Here is a 24,600-nt window from a genome sequence, read left to right as displayed (position 1 = left end):
ACAACTCATTTCTTTTTTCTCCCTTTTTTATTATTTTTAAAAACAAAGCAGAACAAACAAGACAAAGCAAAACAAAACAAAAAAGATAAAAAAGAAAACAAAAACAAAAGAAAAAGAAAAATCACATCTACAAAGAAAACCATGTCATCATACTAATCGTTACGTACATATACACATATTGACTTACTTCCTTTGTTCTGAGACCTCATAGTTTTTAATCTTTCTGTATTGTTGTGTCTAGTGTAGATTACCTCTATCTTTATGCCTCTTGCACCATTTTTCAATTTCTTTAACCCTGCAAAGCTTCATTCATTAAAAAAGCTTCATCCCCTTAAAAAAGCAAGCTTGCCGTTTGGGGGGAGGGGGACTCTTGGATTCAGCTTTGCAACTGGATGTCTAAATAGTGGTTTTGGCCAGGGATGCTGTCAGGTGTTTGCGGGCCCAACCCCCACAGTAGTTTGCCAGGGATGGATCAGACAAGGAAGGTAAAGGTAAAGGGACCCCTGACCATTAGGTCCAGTCGTGGCTGACTCTGGGGTTGCGGCACTCATCTCACTTTACTGGCCGAGGGAGCCGGCATACAGCTTCCGGGTCATGTGGCCAGCATGACTAAGCCGCTTCTGGCGAACCAGAGCAGCGCACGGAAATGCCGTTTACCTTCCCGCTGGAGCGGTACCTATTTATTTACTTGCACTTTGATGTGCTTTCTCCTAGGTTGGCAGGAGCAGGGACCGAGCAACGGGAGCTAATTACCTCATCCAGAGGAAAGCAGCAAAACCAGGCTTCCTCAAACTCGGCCCTCCAGATATTTTGGGGACTACAATTCCCATCATCCCTGACCACTGGTCCTGCTCACTAGGGATCATGGGAATCGTAGGCCAAAAACATCTGGAGGGCCGAGGTTGAGGAAGCCTGGGCAAAACAAACTGTGCTGCTAAAAGCCCTAAAACTCAGAGAAGGGCCTCTGACTTCTCTCACCAGAAATAACAAGCTCAGGAAAAAAAAAAAGATTTATATAATGCTACTTTTTGATCAGGCTTCCTACTAAGGGTACTGTCAGGGAACAGACATCAGAGCGAGAGGCGAAGGGGAGGCTCTCTGATGATGCGGGAGAAGGACCCAGCAGCAGGGGGAGAGACAGCTCAGTAGAGGGGGAAGCCAATCAACGCAACACCGGGGATAAAGGGAGGCAGACGGGGGAATTGGAGAGAGGGCTCCAGGACTCTTCACTGGACATCAGTGAGGAGAGCCCAGGTCCTCTGCTGCCCACACCCTCCCTGCGCAGGAGGCTCCCGCGCAGTGAGAGAAGGCGGAGACTGGGCGTCAAACAACTTTTATGTTGGAAGAGGTTCAAGAAACGCCCACTGACGGATTCTGCCAGTGACTGAGGCAGCCACGATGAGAAGGGGCTGTGCAGTCAGAAAGGTTTAACAAGGCAAATTAGCCTAGAGAGGCACCAGTTTACGCACGAGTAACTCATACCTACTAAGGGTACCTTCACAGATTGAAACTGGGGAGGAACCATGTTCTCAAACAGCTGCAGTCACGACAGAATATCTTATGGAAGCACCAGGAATTCTTACTTTATATAGTTCTCTGTCAACGTCAGGGCCACTTGGTTTGTTTGTTTGTGAAGACTGCTCTGTTGTTGTTCCTCCGGCCGCAGGCGAAAGCTTCTGCAAATATCGAATATCAACAAAGGAAACATTAATTTTAAAAGAAAAGTATTTTTAACAAAGCACTTCCATAAAAAGCATCCTGAGAAACTCAAACTTTTTCTTTTTCTTTTTAAAAAGTAAGCCCTTTGGGATTCAGCTATAGGCTGTCAAGTTTGTGGCAGTGCCTGATGCCCTCTTTGAAACAAGAAGATAACTCTGCAGCATTTTCAGTGATCAGAAGGACTCAGGAAGTACAGTGGTACCTCGGGTTACATACGCTTCAGGTTACAGACTCCGCTAACCCAGAAATAGTGCTTCAGGTTAAGAACTTTGCTTCAGGATGAGAACAGAAATCGTGCTCCGGTGGCGCAGCAGCAGCAGGAGGCCCCATTAGCTAAAGTGGTGCTTCAGGTTAAGAACAGTTTCAGGTTAAGTACGCACCTCCGGAACGAATTAAGTACTTAACCCGAGGTACCACAGTAGTACAGACCATTGCCACTCTGCCCATGAACAGCAGATACAAAATATGCAATATAATGACATATTTTCACATACATGGCATAGAACTCAATTTTCCATGCAGGTGTTGTTGTTATTATTTTTATTATTATGTCAGCTCTGGTATAGGTATTTAAAACCAAAATAAGAGGAAGGAATAATGCCTTTTCCATCCCGATCCACTACTTCACAATTTGCCAATGAACAAGCAGCACTGCAGATTTTACATATTGCTTGTGACTACACTGCCTCCATTATTTAACTATCATTCAGAGAAATGCTGCAACAAATCAGTGACTATAATTATAAAGTTGGAAGCATTTACTACATGCGCCTCCTTACAATTCAGACATTGACACTCATAAGGTTATTAGGTCAGCATATACATTTTAGCCTTGTGAGGACATATGTATGGAAGTCACTTACAATAGTGGACTGAAAATCATTAAAAAAAACGTCAATAATGGCTGTGAACAACCAACAGGTTATGATAGCAGTTAAAACAATAGGCAATTGTAGGTCTCAGCAGTTAAGATTTGCCACAGAGCCCCATCTGAAGACCACTTTTTGAGATTAGGTAAGTAGCTACTGAAAAAAGGATATTTATAGCAGTGGTACCCAAACCCTGGACACCCCAGCCTAGACATGCATGCTTTGTGCCTTCTTTACTATTTTTTAGGCAGTCAATGAAATCTGTCTTGTTCTTTTTTGCCTTTAACAAAATAGCTTTCAAAAACATCCAAAGCCCATTTAAATGCATTTCTTTGTACAGTGGTGCCTCGCAAGACGAAAAGAATCCGTTCTGTGATTCTCTTCATCTAGCGGTTTTTTCGTCTTTCGAAGCAAGCCCATTGACGGATTAGAGGATTAGCGCTATTAGCGGCTTTTAGCAGCTTATCTGCTGATCGGATCAGCTGATAAGCGGCTTAGAAAAAGGGGGGGGGGAAGGGAAAAAAAACCAGCAGGAACTCGCAAGACATTGTCATCTTGCGAAGCAAGCCCATAGGAAATTCGTTTTGCGAAGCACCTCCAAAACGGAAAAGTCTTTCGTCTAGCGAGTTTTCCATCTTGCGAGGCATTCGTCTTGCGGGGCACCACTGTACTGGTGTTTCAAGGTGGTTTTATCAGCTGTTTTTATTTTTCCCTTTCGTTATCGCAAGCCACCGCCTTGAGGCTATGTGCATTACGATGGGATAAAAGTCTTACAAACAAACATATCCATACTGCAAGTCACGTTCTTTCCCATTAACCACTCTGTTCAACTAAGGAATAAAAAGTGACAATGGGACCGATGCCTTCTTCCCCTGGTATCAGGAACTTGCCTGCCTTCTGATTTGAGAGCAAGAAAACAAGCCTTTTCTGATCAGCATTTTACCCAAGAAGAAGAAGAAGAAGAGGAGGAGTTTGGATTTGATAACCCACTTTGTCACTACACGAAGGAGTCTCAAAGCGGCTAACATTCTCCTTTCCCTTCCTCCCCCACAACAAACACTCTGTGAGGTGAGTGAGGCTGAGACTTCAGAGAAGTGTGACTGGCCCAAGGTCACCCAGCAGCTGCATGTGGAGGAGCAGGGAAGCAAACCCAGATTACGAGTCTACCACTCTTAACCACTACACCACACTGGTGTACCGCTCTTAACCACTACACACACAGATGGACTGGAATTTTCATATCAGGTATCAATAGCCAACACTCATGTACTCACCAAGCTTTCAATCAAAGAATCTCGTTCCTTCAGTTGTTCCTGCAACAGTTCAAGCTTGTGTTTCCATTCTTCTATCTCCCCATGCAATTTGCTGATTTCTTCCGGCTGAACGCCATTCATCTGAGCCACATCGCCATGGGAACTATGATGCTGATTGTCTTTTCCTATTAGTCAGATTTGAAAATGACCCATTTGTAGAGCTCTGGGACAGAAATTTCCACAAATATTTCCCATCCCAAACTCATTTAAAATCTTTCATTCCTTAGAAATGGTACTATGAACTAGGTAAAGGTAAAGGGACCCCTGACCGTTAGGTCCAGTCGCGAACAACTCTGAAGTTGCGACACTCATCTTGCTTTATTGGCCAAGGGAGCCGGCGTACAGCTTCCGGGTCATGTGGCCAGAATGACTAAGCTACTTCTGGCAAACCAGAGCAGCGCACGGAAACGCCATTTACCTTCCCGCCGGAGCGGTACCTATTGATCTACTTGCACTTTGACGTGCTTTCGAACTGCTAGGTTGGCAGGAGCAGGGACCGAGAAACAGCAGCTCACTCCGTCGTGGGGATTCGAACCGCCGACCTTCTGATCGGCAAGCCCTAGGCTCTGTAGTTTAACCCACAGCGCCACCCGCGTCCCAAAAACTAGTACTAGTTTCACGCATTTTCCAGGGCTGCTCAAACAATTTGCATCAAAGTAAAATGTGGCGTTCCATGGTCTGAAAATGCGCAGGAATCTGCATTTGACAGCAAAACATAAGACAGGACACAGCTAGCAGTCCTACCTAGCTGTACTTTAAGGAGATTGTACTGGTCCTTGTGTTGCTGGATCTGCGACATTTGATGGGTGACTGTTGTCTGAAGCTGCTCGTTTTGAGCTTTTATAGATTCTACTTGTTTCTTCAATTCCTCAAGCTCCTGATCCTGGAAAATAAAACAAGAATCTACTTAATGGTATCTTACATTCATTTTTTAATTCTGTTGATTGCTACTGTTATTTTTTTAAAAAAAAAATCACCACAAAAATTAAGCACCCATAGGCATTTACCTACAGACATTTGCAAAGGAACTTAGCTCTAACTGCTTATGCTATACAGAATGCCAACAATCCCACCGGTCTAAAATAATGCTTGTGCATGTTTGTGCATTTGCACAGGGTGCCTGTGTTTGCCAGTGCATTAAACTAGTAAAAAGGTAAAGGGACCCCTGACCATTAGGTCCAGTCGTGACCGACTCTGGGGTTGCAGCGCTCATCTCGCTTTATTGGCCGAGGGAGCCGGCGTACATGACTAAGCCAGCATGACTAAGCCGCTTCTGGCCAACCAGAGCAGCGCATGGAAACGCCGTTTACCTTCCCGCTGGAGTGGTACCTATTTATCTACTTGTACTTGGATGTGCTTTCGAACTGCTAGGTTGGCAGGAGCAGGGACCAAGAAACGGGAGCTCACCCCGTCGTGGGGATTCGAACCACCAACCTTCTGATCAGCAAGTCCTAGGCTCTGAGGTTTAACCCACAGCGCCACCTGTGTCCCTTTCGCATTAAACTAGTAGCACTGTGCAATATATTTTATGGTATAAGCAGTTAGTGCAACAAACAAAACTGCCTATTTCCAGAATTTAGGGAATTCACATGTGTCAGTGCACCCAGAGTGCAATGGGTTAGTGCCACCCCCAAGCTGCTTTTTGTTGAGAGGGTTGCAAGTTCTAATAATATGTTTAAATAGCACGATTACGGTAATGGGTAGTTTGGCCCTAATATATACCACCTTAAGCAGATACAGGGCCCACTAGTGCAAATGAAGCTAAGATGTTTGGGTTTTTTACCTGAACTCTAATGATGCTTTTGTAGCGTGTCACTATGTTGTCGTGTTGTTCTAAGGACTTCTTCACTTCCTCTTCCTGTTGATCTTCTTCACTAGACTTATAAACTGCCTTTGTTATAATGCCTGTTTCAAAAAAATAATAATATCGTTTCTTTTATTAGACATTCTAAGCCACATGGTTTTGAAGCAATCCCAGTGCCTGTTCAGATATAGAAGTTTAACAGGAGTTAGCCATTTTAGGGATTCTATCATCGAAAAAGCCATTCAAGATGCAATAAATGCGTTGTTGTAGTATGGAAAAATCATTTGTGTAAGCAAGCACTTCAGTAAATTGAGAGTATGACCTCTGCATATTTTCTTAGCTCCCAATCATTGGAATGCCTTTCCAACTGACATATTCCTGGTATTTAAATCCAAGCTCCTCTATAAAATACTTCTGTTCGTTGTTGATGTTCTCAACTGATCCTTGCTCACTTTCCCTTTTCTTCCTCCCTAGTGTGTCATCTATTTACCTATAGACTGCAAGTCCACAGGCATGGTCCATCTTATTTTGCAAATCTCTGTACGGTACATAGCAATTTTACTATCTAATAGATCAACTACAACCTTTACAGCAGATAATGTAGCCTAATTTTGTAAGAGCAAATCTACTAGCTGCCAGGAAAAATGAACGACAAACCACATTCTCAGATGCAGAATGGATCAGAACATGTTACCAAGAATTTCAGCAGGTAAGCCTCCTTGTGCTGTAAACCAATTGCACCATCACCATCTCACCAAAGTAAACACACATGATGCAGCAAACCCTCAAATATTAAGAAGCCAAATTAATTGGTCTTATAGCATACCATGAACATAACAAACCTATTGTACTTCCTGTGTAAAATGGTTTGCCTCCGCGTCATAACATGCTTTAGGGTTGCAGAAAATTAAAAAACCTTAAAAGGTATAACTCATCCAATTCTGAAAAAAAATATTTCAAATCCAATTGTCTTAAGTAGTAGAGTGGTACCTCGGGTTACATACGCTTCACGTTACTGACTCCGCTAACCCAGAAATAGTACCTCGGGTTAAGAACTTTGCTTCAGGATGAGAACAGAAATTGTGTTCCGGTGGCGCGGCGGCAGCGGGAGGCCCCATTAGCTAAAGTGGGGCTTCAGGTTAAGAACAGTTTCAGGTTAAGAACGGACCTCCGGAACGAATTAAGTACTTAACCCGAGGTACCACTGTACAGTGGTGCCCCGCAAGACGAATGCCTCGCAAGACGGAAAACCCGCTAGACGAAAGGGTTTTCCGTTTTTGAGCTGCTTCGCAAGACGATTTTCCCTATGGGCTTGCTTTGCAAGACGAAAATGTCTTGCGAGTGTTCCGATTTCCCCCCGCTTCCCCCCTTTTTCTAAGCCGCTAAGCCGCTAATAGCCTTTTAGCTGCTAATCCGCTAAGCCTTTCATAGCCGCTAATAGGGTTGCTTCGCAAGACGAAAAAACCGCTAGACGAAGAGACTCACGGAACGGATTAATTTCGTCTTGCGAGGCACCACTGTAAACACAAAACTCAAGAGAAGCGAAGTATGAAGTCTCACCCTCTAGCTCCTTTACCAGTTTAGTAAATTCATGATCAAACATCATATGGTCCGGGCTAGAAAAGCTTGGCTGAGGTTTCTGAGCTGCTCGGGAATAGAATTCGTGTTTGCTGATGAATCCCAATTTCTCAACGAAGTTTTCCTTGCCAATCCTCTTTTCTATCAGTTGTTTCAATTTCTCCCTGGGGGTGAGAGACGGATCACGTAAAACCACTGTGAACTGCACAAAGATGCCCTCTTTTCCATTTCACCCCACCAGTCCACCCCCAGCAAATTCCTATTTAACAAATATATCAAAGGCAACAGAGTAGTAGTACAAAGTGGTAGAGACATATGTGCCCTCAGATTTGGCAGTTTGAATGGAGTGCAGAGGGCGAAATAGAGAACAGACGAGTTTGCAAAACCGTAAAAGCTCTATTTCAAGAGCTTGGAAATAATGAGCTGAAGGGAGACTATAGTTAAAATGAACTGGGTTGGTTTTCATTTTAATGTTGAGACTCAACGTTCAGTCGTTTAAGAGAAATACGACTCATCATGCTAATGGACAACTTGCTAGCTGTTAATTATGATGGAAAACATTCGACCCTACCAATGTTTGTAATAATAAAATAAGTTTAAGTCTGTATCTAATTTTCTCTGGTTTAACCATATTGGGGTGTGTGTGTTAATCTATTTCCTAGTCTTTGCCTTGAAAACTATATTAGAATAGACCAGGGGTCAGAAAACTTTTTCAGCAGGAGGCCAGTCCACTGTCTCTCAGACCTTGTGGGAGGCCGGACTATATTTTTTTGGGGGAAATAATGAACAAATTCCTATGGCCCACAAATAACCCAGAGATGCATTTTAAATAAAAGGACACATTCTACTCATGTAGAAACACCAGGCAGGCCCCACAAATAACCCAGAGATGCATTTTAAATAAAAGGACACATTCTACTCATGTAGAAACACCAGGCAGGCCCCACAAATAACCCAGAGATGCATTTTAAATAAAAGGACACATTCTACTCATGTAAAAACATGCTGATTCCTGGACCATCCGCGGGCCAGATTTAGAAGGTGATTGGGCCGGATCCGGCCCCCGGGCCTTAGTTTGCCTACCCATGGAATAGACCGACCACATTTGTAGGCAGAGGAGTGAAGCTGTATTTGTCTCTATCTTTTTTTTACATAGGAGATACTTGGTACACCAGGAATTGTGGCCACGACACAAGTTTCCCATTCACCCTTCCCAGTACTCACTTCTTATAATTCTCGAGCGAGTTGTCATTGTAATAAATGGAAATTCCTAGCAAGAGAGCACACAACCCTTGGACTAAGTGTTCCTCTTCTCCAAGGTTTTCTGCTATCTGTCCTGTCAGCTAAAAAATTGAGTTAAGGATGTGTAGACATTTCATAGACAGAGGCATTCCAATTCTTGTACAATCCTTTTTTGTCAGACTAACCTGATCTCGTTTTTTGACAGAATTACAAGCCTGGTAGATGAAGGGAACGCAGTGGATGTAGCCTACCTTGATTTCAGCAAGGCATTTGACAAGGTGCCCCATGATATTCTTGTAAAGAAGCTGGTAAAATGCGGTCTTGACTATGCTACCACTCAGTGGATTTGTAACTGGCTGACTGACCGAACCCAAAGGGTGCTCATCAATGGTTCCTCTTCATCCTGGAGAAGAGTGACTAGTGGGGTGCCACAGGGTTCTGTCTTGGGCCCGGTCTTATTCAACATCTTTATCAACGACTTGGATGATGGACTCAAGGGCATCCTGATCAAATTTGCAGATGACACCAAACTGGGAGGGGTGGCTAACACCCCAGAGGACAGGATCACACTTCAAAACGACCTTGACAGATTAGAGAACTGGGCAAAAACAAACAAGATGAATTTTAACAGGGAGAAATGTAAAGTATTGCACTTGGGCAAAAAAAATGAGAGGCACAAATACAAGATGGGTGACACCTGGCTTGAGAGCAGTACATGTGAAAAGGATCTAGGAGTCTTGGTTGACCACAAACTTGACATGAGCCAACAGTGTGACGCGGCAGCTAAAAAAGCCAATGCAATTCTGGGCTGCATCAATAGGAGTATAGCATCTAGATCAAGGGAAGTAATAGTGCCACTGTATTCTGCTCTGGTCAGACCACACCTGGAGTACTGTGTCCAGTTCTGGGCACCACAATTCAAGAAGGACACTGACAAACTGGAACGTGTCCAGAAGAGGGCAACCAAAATGGTCAAAGGCCTGGAAACGATGCCTTATGAGGAACGGCTAAGGGAGCTGGGCATGTTTAGCCTGGAGAAGAGGAGGTTAAGGGGTGATATGATAGCCATGTTCAAATATATAAAAGGATGTCACATAGAGGAGGGAGAAAGGTTGTTTTCTGCTGCTCCAGAGAAGTGGACACGGAGCAATGGATCCAAACTACAAGAAAGAAGATTCCACCTAAACATTAGGAAGAACTTCCTGACAGTAAGAGCTGTTCGACAGTGGAATTTGCTGCCAAGGAGTGTGGTGGAGTCTCCTACTTTGGAGGTCTTTAAGCAGAGGCTTGACAACCATATGTCAGGAGTGCTCTGATGGTGTTTCCTGCTTGGCAGGGGGTTGGACTCGATGGCCCTTGTGGTCTCTTCCAACTCTATGATTCTATGATTCTATGATTCTTTTCTTTTATTAATACTAGATTAATCAAGCACAAGCATATTTATTTGTACCACACCTTTCCTCCCGAAGGAGCCCAGGGTGGCAAACATTAAAATATCGATAGAATTTAAGTAAAGCACGCGCTATTTATATGCATATGGCTGAGAGGAGAGATCAAAGTATGAGACTTTTGAGCTCCCTTGAAAGATAATGACCAGATTCTACAGAATGTCAGAATCTGAAACGTCTGTTACAACTGTTAAATAAAAATTTATCTTTTGCAGGATTGCAACACCTGTCCTTCCATTAAAGTTTACAAGTGCACATTCAAAATTAAAATCCCTGTGAGTTTATCCACGCGTCCAAGCCTATACCTGTCAAAAACTCCTTAAGAAATTTACATACACTTGTCAGTTTGCATTTCTTAGTACAGAAAGTATTGATATGATGTGTAGAGTTCTTCCTTATTCTACGTAATTCAAGAGGGTTCTGGAAGCTTCTCTGTGTGAAAGAAGCAAGCAGAAGGTGCATGATATTTGGGTTATTCCTTCAGAGAAGATGAGTACAGCTGGCTTAAACTGTGTCTGTTATCTCTTTCTGCCAAGGTCATACTGACTATAATAGTAGGGCCAGAAGGAGCCTGAGTTTTACATTTCCTTTTTCTATCTCTCCTCTGGTGTGGTGTTTAGGTTACGTCTGCTGCAACTGGATTTCTTATGGACCAGGGCCAATCCTGAGTGTATTGGATTTGTGACCATTATGTTCATTTGCCTTCAGTAAAGCTCTGCTGAATGAAATATAATTGCCTATTTTTTGGGAATCCTGCAATGTGTTTAAGTTTTTACTCTGCTAACTATATATTGGAATCTATTCTGGATCAATATTGAGTAGAATTTCAATGACAATACTTCCATCAGACAGGTGGTGACTTCAAGCCTGCTGATCAGCGGCGCGTCAAAGCACCATGCAGCTTTTTAAAAGCCCCAGGAGGTGCTTTGAAGTCCCAAAAGTCATTACCTAACATGACTGTAAAAGATCAAAAGGTGAATGGCTGCACCCACCTTTCAACTTTAGCCTGTGAAGGATAAAAACCACCTGTGACCTAAAGTGTTGGGGCAGCTCTGTAGGTTATGCAAAAATACTATTTCTACAGGTATAATAGTTTCCTGCGGCAAATATGTGAAATGTGGGCAATATGTACACTTACTGAGATACCTGTGTTACATACAGGAAACACCACATATACTACCTTGAGTTCCAAGAAAGGAGGGATGTAAATGTATTTAAGAAGGAGGTAAATACTGCATTAGCAACACTAATGTGTGGAGTCTCCTTACTTTGAACTCGCATACAGAAACTTGCGCTCCTAAAGAACATTTCCTGTCATAATTCAGAGACATTAATTGCTAACGTGTAAAAGGATACAAATGGAACATTGGCAGAATTGTGCAGAAAATGCGTGACAGCAATGGGGCAGTTGCTTAGCCAGGTACAAAGCAGCATCAATAATCCAACTCTTGTCTGCACTTTGCTTCCCTGGAAGAAACAAACAAACAAAGAACAAACTTTTACTTGTATTTACAGGTTTTCTGTTTCTTCCACGCATTGTTTCTACTTTGAAGCCTGCAGCAGTCTTAAATGATGGGTGTCCAGGACACTTTTTACACAATTATTAAAATCCAACCATTTCCTCTATTAGGAGTGTGAATCCTTATGTAGCAAAATTGGCAAAGTCCACGCGCAAGAGGGAGGTATCAGAACATACAGGAGATGGAGAGAAGAAAACTGAAGGTTTGCAGAAGTACAGTTGTTGTTTAAGGGCTGGGATGGGGAGAACCCCTCAAAACAGCTACCGTATTTTTTGCTCTATAAGGCTCACTTTTCCCCTCCTAAAAAGTAAGGGGAAATGTGTGTGCGTCTTATGGAGCGAATGCAGGCTGTGCAGCTATCACAGAAGCCAGAACAGCAAGAGGGATTGCTGCTTTCGCTGCGCAGTGATCCCTCTTGCTGTTCTGGCTTCTGAGATGCAGAATATTTTTTTTCTTGTTTTCCTCCTCCAAAAACTAGGTGTGTCTTGTGGGCTGGTGTGTCTTATAGAGCGAAAAATACGGTAAATGAGGACCAAACATGGGCAGTAGCCACAGAACGCTGGGCCAATTGTTGAGGTGGGGGAGGGAGAAAGGAGTGGAATTTCCTGGCGGGAAGTGGCTGGTGAAAACGGGAATGCAGCTGCAGCAATCCAAGAAGAATAAAAACACTTCTGATCAGCTAAACATGTGTGTGTATCTGTGGTGTTTGCCTCCTGGGTGGGTCATAAGGAAAGGGTTAAAATGAGTGAGATGTGATTGGCCAGTGGAAACTGATAGGAGGAGTTAGGGTTAGAGGGGGAGTTGTGTGAAAGTCAGTTGAGAGTTGGGAGTTGAAGAAGGAAGAGGGAGGATATAAGTCTGTGGGTTGGTCGAGTTGTATTGTGAGAGAGTGAGAGGAATTGTTAGGTGGAGTCAGATAGACAGTTGGGATAATCACTTTGAAGTTGTTAGGAACGAATAGGACAGTTAAGGAACTAAGATTAAGAAACTGCCAAGAAAAATTAACTGAAACCATAAGCTTGTTCATGCCTATAAAATATACTTGATTATTTGTTAATGTTACCAACTGACTGGACTTCGTGTGGACCCGTGAGAAACGGGTTGGTGGCAGCGAAGAAAGCAATCACAGTGGTGGCACAGGGTCAACAGACCATCAAACGTCTGGGGGCCCTGTGTGATCGCTGCCACCACTTTTGACCCACCTTTTGACCCACCGAGGAGGCAAACGCCACAGTATCTTTCTCTATCATCCTGTGCTCCCTTTCTCTCCTCCTCTTTCCTCACCTGAGATAAACAGGAGTACAGGAGGATGCAGAAAAGAGACACACATATAAGAAAAGAGAAGAGAATCACATCATTGTCCGGATCAGTCATCTCCTGATTTGCTTTTGAATGTCCCCAGAGATGGAGGTGAGAGCTGTCCGTAGATATCAAAGAAGAAATCAAGTATCTTGGCACAGCTGTGATCGGATGTCAAGTGTGCCCATCCACACACACCCAAATAAGAGATACAGGAAAGGAAAATAATTCCAATTCACTCTAACTCAATTGCTATTCAGTGCAAAACAGTTTCCGGTGCAAATGCAGTTCATTGTCCCCACACTGGTTAGAATGGGCTGTTACTGGGAGAGAGGGGCGTGTGACATCCATGCGGTTTAGTTCACACACTGAATATTGCAGACCAGGCTCCGAGTGGTTTAAGGCAACCCTGCAGGGTTGCTCAGAGGTAGGAGACGGCTTAAATTGGAGGGAGAAAGTGAAAATACAACAACTCTGTCGTATTCAGGCTGAGGGCTTGGCTAGAGAGCAGCAGCCCTTTTTACTGCCGGAGGACAAAAACTGGGTATGTGGTTGGTTTCAACCCCCAGTCAAAAATTCTCCATACCTCTCAGGATCGTGGCAAAGATTAAATTGCCTCCGCAGCCCTTCCTCTTAGGTCAGACCAAATACTCAATTGCGTGCAGAAGCCGCATGCATGTAAACTGATTAACCCTCTTAAACGTTTAAAAACAAAATAAATAAGATTAATGAATATATGAATATTGCATACAAAAGTCAAGTCTAAATCAGAGCAGGGACTCCTGTCTTTTTCCAGGTCCCTCAGGCTCAGGTAACTCATGCACACCAGAGATACCCTGCAACACTTTGCATAAGCCTTTTAATGAGCAGGTTAATGAACACTACCTTCCAGTCTTGGTTCAAATGTAAAGTCCCCCAGCTTCTTAACCATGGTTAAGCAACTAGCAGACCCTCTTAGGTTAATGAATTCTGTTTCCCTTCAAATTACCGTATTTTTCACGCCATTCTGAATCTCAGAAGCCAGAACAGCAAGAGGGATCGCTGCACAGCGAAAGCAGCAATCCCTCTTGCTGTTCTGGCTTCTGGGATAGCTGCGCAGCCTGCATTCGCTCCGTAAGACGCACACACATTTCCCCTTACTTTTTAGGAGGGAAAAAGTGAGTCTTATAGAGCAAAAAATACGGTACTCCTTCCTGTTGCTATGATGAGTGTTCCACATTGCATCTAGTCGAACAACCATCTCGATAGCTTTAAGCCAGATTTTAAAACCATGGTTGGAGGCGAGTTTCACACTTTGTTTTAAAACAAAAGGGGGGGGGCACTTAACATTTCATCTGTGCCGAGTTGAACGCTAACTATGGCTAGCTCTGAAAAGGGAAGGAAGGGATCTTAGTGGGAGAGGAGGGCACAGGCCTAACGAGGAACTGAGCAGGCAGTGGGAGAGAGGAAGGTGTGCTCAAGCCAGCCCCTTCTGATACCTTAACCACGGTTAAGTGACTGGGAAATATTATGCTTGCATAGAGGTGTCAAGAGAAAAAAAGTGCAAACCAAGAGGCTCAATGCAAAACCCTGCAAAAACTTAAGAGCAGCAGCATGGGAAGGGACCTTGTTTAATACTGACCACTCATTTCAAAGAAACAGGAAATATCAGAAAGCAGCACACACTCTTGAAATGAGTGCTTAAAAAAAAAAAAAAAAAAGGCACTGCCCTACTGATTTTATTGTTGCCTGTATTTAGAAAGCAATGATCTGGCATTGCTGGTCATTTAACGGGAGGGTTCCTGCTCATACCCCCAAAGGAGTTCACCTTCAAGTAACAAAACGCAAGGCCCTTGTTAAATTTTGCATACATCTGCAGCAGTCAAAACATCAGCTGGCAAACTAATCTGTCTTGTCTATTTCTATACCGGAGATGATTTATCAAAACAAGGAAGATCTCTGTTTTTAGACTATGAGCTTTATGGATAGAGGACTGCGCGTTGAGATTCCTTCATTGCAGGGGGTTGGTCTAGATCAGTGTTTCCCAACCTTGGGCCTCCAGCTGTTTTCGAACTACAATTCCCATCATCCCTGACCACTGGTCTTGCTAGCTGAGGGTTATGGGAGTTGTAGTCCAAAAACAGCTGGAGGGCCAAGGTTGGGAAATGCTGGTCTAGATGACCCTCAGGGTCCCTCCCAACTCTAAAATTCTGTGATTCTAAGATGAATTATTTCCTTCGTCCCGCAACAGAACATTAAGGTCTCAGTCCACAGAAGCCAAGGATGCAATCCCATCTGGGAATAGGCTCCCCTGAATTCAGTGGCACTTAGTCCCACGTAGATATGCATACACTTTTCAACCAAACTCAGGCACCCGTGGATTTGAGAACTGTGCAGCGTGGGGTATAACTGTTCACCCTATGCAGCTCTCAGGGAAAGGAAGGAGAAAGGTAAAGGACCCCTGACAGTTAAGTCCAGTCGCGAATGACTCTGGGGTTGCGGCGCTCATCTCGCTTTACTGGCCGAGGGGGATGGTGTTTGTCTGCAGGCAGTTTTTCCAGGTCATGTGGCCAGCATGACTAAGCTGATTCTGGCGAAACCAGAGCAGCACACAGAAACGCCGTTTACCTTCCCGCCGGAGGGGTACCTATTTATCTACTTGAACTTTGGCGTGCTTTCGAACTGCTAGGTGGGCAAGAGCTGGGACTGAGCAACGGGAGCTCACCTGTCGCAGGGATTCGAACCACCGACCTTCTGATCGGCAAGCCCAAGAGGTTCAGTGGTTTAGACCACAGCGCCACCTGAGTCCCTATATTTTTTGTATAGTAAAGGGTAAAGGGATCCATGACCGTTAGGTCCAGTCGTGGCCGACTCTGGGGTTGCGGCAATCATCTCGCTTTATTGGCCGAGAGAGCCGGCGTACAGCTGCTGGGTCATGTGGCCAGCATGACTAAGCCACTTCTGACCAACCAGAGCAACGCACGGAAACCCCGTTTACCTTCCTGCTGGAGCAGTATCTATTTATCTACTTGCACTGGTGTGCTTTTGAACTGCTAGGTTGGCAGGAGCAGGGACCGAACAATGGGAGCTCACCCCGTCGTGGGGATTTGAACCACCGACCTTCTGATCGGCAAGTCCCAGGCTCTGTGGTTTAACCCACAGCGCCACCCGCATCCCTATATTTTTTGTACACTACTACTTAATAGCTTCAAATGTTGATTAAACCTCTTGCAAAGGTGACACTAAATCCACACTGAGAAAGCCGTCTACCCATGGAGGAGGAGGAGGAGTTTGGAATTGATAACCCACTTTATCACTACCCGAAGGAGTCTCAAAGCGGCTAACATTCTCCTTTCCCTTCCTCCCCCACAACAAACACTCTGTGAGGTGAGTGGGGCTGAGAGACTTCAGAGAAGTGTGACTAGCCCAAGGTCACCCAGCAGCTGCATGTGGAGGAGCGGGGAAGCGAACCCGGTTCACCAGATTACGAGTCCACCGCTCTTAACCACTACACCACACTGGCTGTGCAAAGCCTCCGCTTGTGGAGAAAGAAAACACCGTAACAACCAAGTTTCCCACACCACAGTTCCCAAGAGCACCAGTAGAGAAAGAGAGCTGGTTACTGGAAATAAAACTGGGCAGCAACACCAAACTGTTAAGTAGGGGAGGGGAAAAACGTCAAAGCAGTTATTTCATACAACACACGGCAAAGCTAAGAGAGCAGAAACACCCTAGTGTGATCCAAGCTCCAGGCGCACCAATACGTACCCGTCTGTCGATCTTATCACCCTGTGAATCATACATTAAGAATGATAAGGGAATGTTATAGGTCTATTATATACACTTACACAATGCAGGGTTAACTTCTAAATGTTTTGTTTTTATTTTCACTGATGGGAGCTGCCCCATGTATATTTATATCGCAGGAAGCATACAGATTAAAATTAAATAAATTAGCAGTGGCCATTTCTGGTGAACCTGATCAATACCTTATTTTGCATGAGATGGAAGGCAGCGCAGGAGCCCAGAGGTCTGGTGACTCTGCAGCTTATATAAGTCAAATCTGACTCACGGGGATCATATTGTGCTTGTATGCAGGCAGCTACCCATGCTGTTTCCCCCAAATGCAAAACAGGATATTGCTCATTACATAAGTAGGCAATTGTGATTTATTGCGCTCCATACCAAGCAAGAGAAAAGCCTGAAAAGCCCATTTCAAGGCTTATCAAGGAACAGACTTGCATGTCGAGACCCAGCAGCCACCCCCTCGTTGGGAAATAACTCACACAAGGACACAAATATTAAGTTTATGTTATTGGGCAAATTTGGCCACAACTTTACTGAATTACAGAATGTGAGCGGTATTGGCTTAGGCATTGATTCGACCAGACTATATCTGACTCCTGCCCGCTGTGAAGGAAGTCTGGTAAGGGTAAACCACCGGTAGGGGGAGGAAGTGATCCAAGAGGAAGTCCTCCGGCTCGCTCCTCGGTTTAAACTGCCCCGGCCACAGCCTCCTCCGGCCAGCGGATTGGCCGGCCGGGCTCTGACGTGGCCAGGACCCCCCGGGCAACGGAGGACAAAGTCCCCCGCCCCCGGTGGAGAGTGGGTGGCCACGCGGTCCGGCGCAACTCCTCCCCACTGGGAAGTGGAGAAGATTTATCTTTTGTAATGGGCAGATGGGGGGGGGGGACAACAGGAAGAACACGAACCTGTTTGGCTTCCGCTTGTTTAGCAAAGTACAGAGTTAATACAGGAATTGGTGTACCCACACAATTCTTGGCATCTTGTCAGAAAGCAACTCAAATGCGAATACTGCCCAAGCCCCCAATCTATTATGCATATTTTGACTGCCAGTTCTGTTGAAGGCTTGCAGATCCACTTGCCTACATTATTTAGTTCTCAGCAACCCGCCGTTCTTTGTGTTATATAAGCCACAGGTGTTGCTTGTTACGCCAGAGAGCCTGACTTTACCCATCCTATTACGCCCAGCACGCTAACTGCAATTCAACAGGAACCGAAAGAGATCGTGTGCAACCTCTTGTGTCCGAGATAATTCACTAGGCACCTTGACTTGTTACAACAAAAACAATTACAGTGGTGCCCCGCAAGACGAATGCCTCGCAAGACGGAAAACTCGCTAGACGAAAGAGTTTTCCGTTTTGGAGGTGCTTTGCAAAACGAATTTCCTATGGGCTTGCTTCGCAAGACGACAATGTCTTGCGAGTTCCTGCTGGTTTTTTTCCTCCCCCCCCCTTTTCTAAGCCACTAAGCTGCTTATCAGCTGATCCGATCAGCAGATAAGCCGCTAAAAGCCGCTAATAGCGCTAATCCGTCAATGGGCTTGCTTCGCAAGACGAAAAAACCTCTAGACGAAGAGAATCACAGAACGGATTCTTTTCGTCTTGCGAGGCACCACTATAGCATGGAATTTAAAATGACCGGCAGCCTCCTTTCGATTGAAGAGAACGGCACTTCTTGATATAAAGTACCGTTATTTCCCAGCTTAACAAGAAAACGATTAACGTGAGACACACAAAACGTAAACGCTGTACCTGAGACAGAATGTTGGTGCACTGTTGGAGTAAGGACACTGGAGGGTTGCCAATACTTGTTGCCAACTGCACTCTTAGCAGCTGTTCTTTCAGAGTGGCGTTTTCTTGCAAGGCGTGAGCCAGCGCCACAGCCGCGCACCAGTTGGAAAGAGAGTCTGTAGAGAAGAGTCCTCCACAGAGCAGCTGGCCAGCCGAGACGGAATTCCCAGTAGCTGCAATAGGAGGCACACAATGAAACAAAAAAATGTATTTAAATTATATATATAAAAAAAATTAAATCCCTGGGAGTTCATTTAAAATACAGTGGTACCTCTGGTTACATACTTAATTCATTCCAGAGGTCCACTCTTAACCTGAAACTGTTCTTAACCTGAAGCACCACTTTAGCTAATGGGGCCTCCTGCTGCTGCCGGAGAATGATTTCTGTTCTCATCTTGAAGCAAAGTTCTTAACCCGAGGTATTATTTCTGGGTTAGCGGAGTCTGTAACTTGAAGCGTGTGTAACCTGAAGCGTATGTAACCCGAGGTACCACTGTACACCCGAAACATGTCAAATACAGTCGTACCTTGGTTGTCGAACTTAATCCATTCCAGGAGTCCGTTCGACTCCTGGAAGTGTTCGAAAACCAAGGCACAGCTTCCGACTGGCTGCAGGAGCTCCCTGCATCGGACGTTTGGCTTCCAAAGAACATTTGAAAAACCTCACTCATAAAACTACAGCTACATATTTAAAATTCTATACCATCAATGGTTGAAGGTAGAAGTGTTGACACAATTTCTCCTTGCCCCTTCTCGTTCTTGTATAAGAAGCACTGGAAGCAATACAGGACTGCACAACGCAGCACAAATGGTTGTCTTTCATTCACCATCGACATAAGTAGTACTACAATTGCAGGCCTGTCAAGTTTAAAAGAAGAAAATCTATTAGTTTGGGTTTTTTAAAAAATGTATGCAAGTATACAAACAATAATACTCTTGGAGACTTGAATGACTATTATTAATAATAATTTATCTATATGTCAAACATCTGACTGGGCACCCCCCCAGCCACTCTGGGTGGCTTCCAACAAACTGAAACATCAGCTAAGAGCAGACATATTAACCAACAGAGGCTGCTCAACCATGTGATTCTACAATAAGCACATCCATTATTATTTTTACTTATTAAATTTGTATACTGCCCTGCATCTGAAGATCATAGGGCAGTTCAAAACATAAAAACACAAAATGAGGACACAAAATATATTTGAATAAACAAATGAATAAAAACACCAGCACTAGATTCTTATGCAAAGCAAAGAAACAGTTACGCTGATTGCAACAGGTGCTTATGGAAGTCCTCTTAAAGACTGAAAGGAAGTCTTGCAGAAATCAGAGCACAGGTAAGTGACAGAATGCACTTCAGATGGCAGTGGACTACAGCTCCCATGTTCCTGGACCGTTAGCTACCTTGGCTGGGGCAGATGGGAGTGGGGAACCCAACGTCATCCAGATGGCACCAGGGTGGCTACCCCGACTTAACAACAACCCTAGACCCAAAGTGGCCTGTTTGTACAGCTATAAAGTTTCAGCTCAATGAGATGCCAGCCTTGCCATCAGAAAACAGGAGAAGCATGGATTCCCCACCAGCCATCAAATGACGTCTTGATTCTCCTTTGTTTTCACAAAGGGCTGTGGCTCGGTGGTAGATCACATGTTTTACATGCAAAAGGTCTCATGTTCAATCTCCAGGTGATGCAGGAAGAGACCCTTGTCTATTGCCGGTGAACGTAGAAAATATTGACTTAGATGGATCAGTGGTCTGGTCTTGGTATATACCGTATTTTTCGCCCTATAGGGCGCACTGGCCCATAGGACGCACCTCATTTGGGGGGGGGCAGTGGTGTAGCGTGGGTTGTCAGCACCCGGGGCAAGGCAAATAATTTGCGCCCCCTAACCCGTGGATTTGCGCCCCCTAACCCTACCCCCAGATGTTGCGCCCAGTGCGGCCGGGCCCCCCTGCACCCACGTGCTACGCCACTGTTTTTTTGGGGGGGAATGAATAAAAAAGAATTATTTCCCCCCGACCCCAGCCCCCAGAACAGGCTGCTATCCGCAAGCCTTGCGAGCCCGGCGGCAACTCCCGCCGGGCTCGCAAGGCTTGCGGACACCTGCGCGAAGCACGGGGAGTCCTTGGGAGGGCGCCCCGTGCTCTGCGCTGCAGGCTGCTGCCTGCAAGCCTTGCAAGCCCGCGGGAACTCCCGCCGGGCGCGCAAGGCTTGCGGATAGCTTCCTGAAGCTTGGAGAGCGAGAGGGGTCGGTGCGCACCGACGCCTCTCGCTCTCCAGGCTTCAGCGAAAGCCTGCATTCGCCCCATAGGACACACACACATTTCCCCTTCATTTTTGGAGGGGGGAAAGTGCGTCCTATAGGGCGAAAAATACGGTATAACGCACCTTCTTATGTTCTTCCAAGGAACAACTGTAACAGCTCAGATCAAATGCAAACAGCACTCAAAGCTAGAATGCAATGTTAACCCACTTAGGGATCAAAGAGAAATCTATCCCGCTGCTGGTGTTTTGTCAGCTGGCAAGAAAATGCTTCCTTAAGCTCTTTCCCCCTTGCATATAGGGATTCTCTGTCTGCGCACTCCAAGTACACATGCCAAGTCGACTTTCCACCCAAGTAGCTATGCTCATAACAGGAAGAGGAGTTTGGATTTGATATCCCGCCTTTCACTCCCTTTAAGGAGTCTCAAAGCGGCTAACATTCTCCTTTCCCTTCCTCCCCCACAACAAACACTCTGTGAGGTGAGTGGGGCTGAGAGACTTCAGAGAAGTGTGACTAGCCCAAGGTCACCCAGCAGCTGCATGTGGAGGAGCGGAGACGCGAACCCGGTTCACCAGATTACGAGTCCACCGCTCTTAACCACTACACCACACTGGGTCCAAGCTGGTACACCTACCTACAAGGAGCTCTGCTTAAGACAGCCAGTGCTCCTGCTTGCATTTCCAAACAAGAAGAGTGAGCTACACTGCTGTGAAAGCTAGAGGGAGTAATCCAGGATGGGCTATACAGAAGCTGGAGGAGGATCCCCATTTCAGCAGCAGAGCACATTTACCTTCAGAGGTCCCCGGTTCAATACCTGGCTGCCCCAGTTGAGGCTCTCAGGCAGCAGATCTAAGATGGATCCCTGCCCAAGGGCCCTGGAAAGCTTCCGCAAGTTGATAAAACTTTTCAGAACTGGCGCCAACCTTTAATCCCAAGTCCTTCTAACTGAAAATGGAAATGGCAGTGGAGTGCCACTGGTGGATATAACTTATGTCAGGAAACAAAACATTCTTTGTTCTCATTCCTGAGGTACAGAACCAAAGGTCCTGACAATAATGAGCTACAGTGGTGCCCCGCAAGACGAATGCCTCGCAAGACGGAAAACTCGCTAGACGAAAGAGTTTTCCGTTTTGGAGGTGCTTCGCAAAACGAATTTCCTATGGGCTTGCTTCGCAAGACGACAATGTCTTGCAAGTTCCTGCGGGTTTTTTCCCCCTCCCCCTTTTTCTAAGCCGCTAAGCCGCTTATCAGCTGATCCGATAAGCCGATAAACCGCTAAAAGATGCTAATAGCACTAATCCGTCAATGGGCTTGCTTCGCAAGACGAAAAAACCGCTAGACGAAGAGAATCACAGAACGGATTCTTTTCGTCTTGCGAGGCACCACTGTATATGGATCAATGGTCAGCCTTGTCATGGAAATAGCTTCACAAGGTCGCTGCAAATTAAGCTTCATGAAACGCCAGAGGCTTCTGTTTTTGCCTGTTTCTGATCACATTTCTGGTTTTACACCAATCAATTCCAGTTGCAAACATCTTGCGATTTATGTTTACAATAAAGGGCATCAAAATTTTCCTTACCCTACCTTGGTGGGTTTGAAGGTGCATTTACTGAAGCAAAGTAGTCTTGATTCATTTGACACCCGCGAATGACCTCCGACACAGTGTTAATGGTCTAGAAGGCAACAGAGCAAAAGCAGGTTACTGAACCATCAGAACCGAGAGCAGTACAATGAACTGGCCCCAGTTTCGGATCTTCAGAATTAGGCAACGCTATAAAACATGCAGGGACGCGGGTGGCACTGTGGGTTAAACCACAGAGCCTAGGGCTTGCCAACTGGAAGGTCGGCGGTTCGAATCCCTGCGATGGGGTGAGCTCCCGTTACTCGGTCCCTGCTCCTGCCAACCTAGCAGTTCGAAAGCACGAAGTACAATTAGATAAATAGGTACCGCTCCGGCGGGAAGGTAAACAGCGTTTCTGTGCGTTGCTCTGGTTCGCCAGAAGCAGCTTAGTAATGCTGGCCACATGACCCGGAAGCTGTACACCAACTCCCTCGGCCAGTAAAGCGAGATGAGCACTGCAACCTCAGAGTCATCCGCGACTGGACCTAATGGTCAAGGGTCCTTTTACCTTTAAAAAACATGCACATTGCTTTGTGTTTCTGTGCGTATGTGCTAGCACATGCTTTCTGCAGGTCTTATTCTCAGCATGAAACTGTTTCAGTGAAGAATGTAAAGTAGGCAAAAACAAAGAGCCATGTTTTCTGAGGGTGAAAAGAATCCCTTTATTTGCCAGTTCAAATTATAGGGAGGAGCAAGGGGAAGGGATAAATAAATGATCCAAGGTAGAGCAACCGCTCTAGCCTCAACTGTACCATCGCATGGTTTTTTTTTGGCATTAATCATAATGCATCTGGTTTCATGCTCATCATTTGATGACTTGCCTTTGTGACAGAGACACTATAGGTAGCATTTGAGCATCAAACAGTCAAGAGAATTGTAGAGTCCACGAGGATCATCTAGATCAGGGGTCAGCACACTTTTTCAGCTGGGGGCTGGTCCACTGTCCCTTAGACCTTGTGGGGGGCCGGACTATATGGGGGGGGGATGAACGAATTTCTATGCCCCACAAATAACCCAGAGGTGCATTTTAAATAAAAGGATGCATTCTACTCATATAAAAACACGCTGATTCCCAGACCATCCGTGGGCCGGATTTAGAAGCCAATTAGGCCGGATCTGGCCCCCGGGCCTTAGTTTGTCTACCCATGATCTAGACTCTATCCTAACTCCCTACAATGTGGGTAACTCCTGGCCAATGTGGGGTTCAAACCCACGACACTGCGATTATGAGTCTTATGCTCTACTGACTGAGCTATCGATTGACAAGTAATGCTGTTCAGCAACAGCTCACACGTTCATAAGAACTCAGCATCCAGTGATAAGTCATGCCTGTGTGAACTGAGACTGTGCATCACTACTATAATGCATTCAAGGAATTTTGACTGAGTTCATAGTCCACTATTGGTTTTCTTACACCTTAGTTCTTAAAATGAAGGATATTCATAACAATGGAACTATGGGAACTATTCAGCTGCACAACCCCAAGGACACATTTCCAACATCTCCAGCGGACTCTTATGTTCTTACCAGTTGCATTGGGGATCCCAAGCAGAAAACTGCTGCTGCACTCATGTCCCGCTTGTGAGATTCCCAAAGGCATTTGTCTGGCTGCTGTAAGAACACAATGCTGGACTAGATACGTGTCTGATCTGACCCGGCAGCGACCTGCTTTTAAAGGTAAAGGGACCCCTGACCGTTAGGTCCAGTCGTGACCGACTCTGGGGTTGCGGCGCTCATCTCGCTTTATTGGCCGAGGGAGCCGGCGTACAGCTTCCGGGTCATGTGGCCAGCATGACTAAGCCGCTTCTGGCAAACCAGAGCAGCACACGGAAACACGATTACCTTCCCGGTGGAGCGGTACCTATTTATCTACTTGCACTTTGACGTGCTTTCGAACTGCTAGGTTGGCAGGAGCAGGGAGCGAGCAACGGGAGCTCACCCCGTCGTGGGGATTCGAATCGCTGACCTTCTGATCAGCAAGCCCTAGGTTCTATGGTTTAGACCACAGCGCCACCCTGACCTGCTCTTAAAAGCATCCAAATCCATATCATCCTCTCCTTGCCTGATCAGATCTGTTCTCAGCTACGGAGTTTATTGTTACTAAATGCACCACCTTCCGTCTACTCCCTTACCTCAGTAAGAATATCAGCAGGAACTCCAGTTGCCATCAGGATTGTACAAAGCTGCTGCAGCAACCCACAATGAAACATGGCTCTCTGACAACTGCTCGTGGCACCAGGAGGGTTCGTGGGGGACACCAGGACTCGGACCAGCTGAAAAGGATTTCATATAGCGTCATATACACATGCTAAAAATCCACCCGAGGAACTTTCCTTTTTCACA

At 45.4% G+C, this 24,600-nt stretch overlaps 1 protein-coding gene across 2 annotated transcripts in view; it reads right to left on the bottom strand.

Annotated features, from left to right (window-relative positions):
• The window catches only part of USO1 (USO1 vesicle transport factor), a 52,802-nt gene that overhangs the window by 4,604 nt on the left and 23,598 nt on the right, over positions 1 to 24,600 (bottom strand). The window contains exons 10-21 of one of the 2 annotated variants that reach the window (XM_082194754.1): positions 24,390 to 24,530; positions 22,221 to 22,309; positions 19,069 to 19,223; positions 18,327 to 18,538; positions 16,540 to 16,560; positions 11,330 to 11,440; positions 8,508 to 8,626; positions 7,266 to 7,447; positions 5,685 to 5,806; positions 4,646 to 4,784; positions 3,863 to 4,026; positions 1,584 to 1,676 (exon numbers count right to left, since the gene is read on the bottom strand). In XM_082194754.1, coding sequence (XP_082050880.1) covers positions 1,584 to 1,676; positions 3,863 to 4,026; positions 4,646 to 4,784; positions 5,685 to 5,806; positions 7,266 to 7,447; positions 8,508 to 8,626; positions 11,330 to 11,440; positions 16,540 to 16,560; positions 18,327 to 18,538; positions 19,069 to 19,223; positions 22,221 to 22,309; positions 24,390 to 24,530 — 1,548 coding nt within the window. The remainder of the gene's footprint in view (positions 1 to 1,583; positions 1,677 to 3,862; positions 4,027 to 4,645; positions 4,785 to 5,684; positions 5,807 to 7,265; positions 7,448 to 8,507; positions 8,627 to 11,329; positions 11,441 to 16,539; positions 16,561 to 18,326; positions 18,539 to 19,068; positions 19,224 to 22,220; positions 22,310 to 24,389; positions 24,531 to 24,600) is intronic. The other variant, XM_082194755.1, reaches the window with a different exon arrangement.

This window comes from Podarcis vaucheri (genome assembly GCF_965113315.1).
Source record: "Podarcis vaucheri genome assembly, chromosome: 13".
NCBI classification, from domain to species: Eukaryota; Metazoa; Chordata; class Lepidosauria; order Squamata; family Lacertidae; genus Podarcis; species Podarcis vaucheri.
The sequence above is the reverse complement of the archived record's forward strand: the minus strand, read 5'-3'. Positions and strand labels throughout refer to the sequence as shown.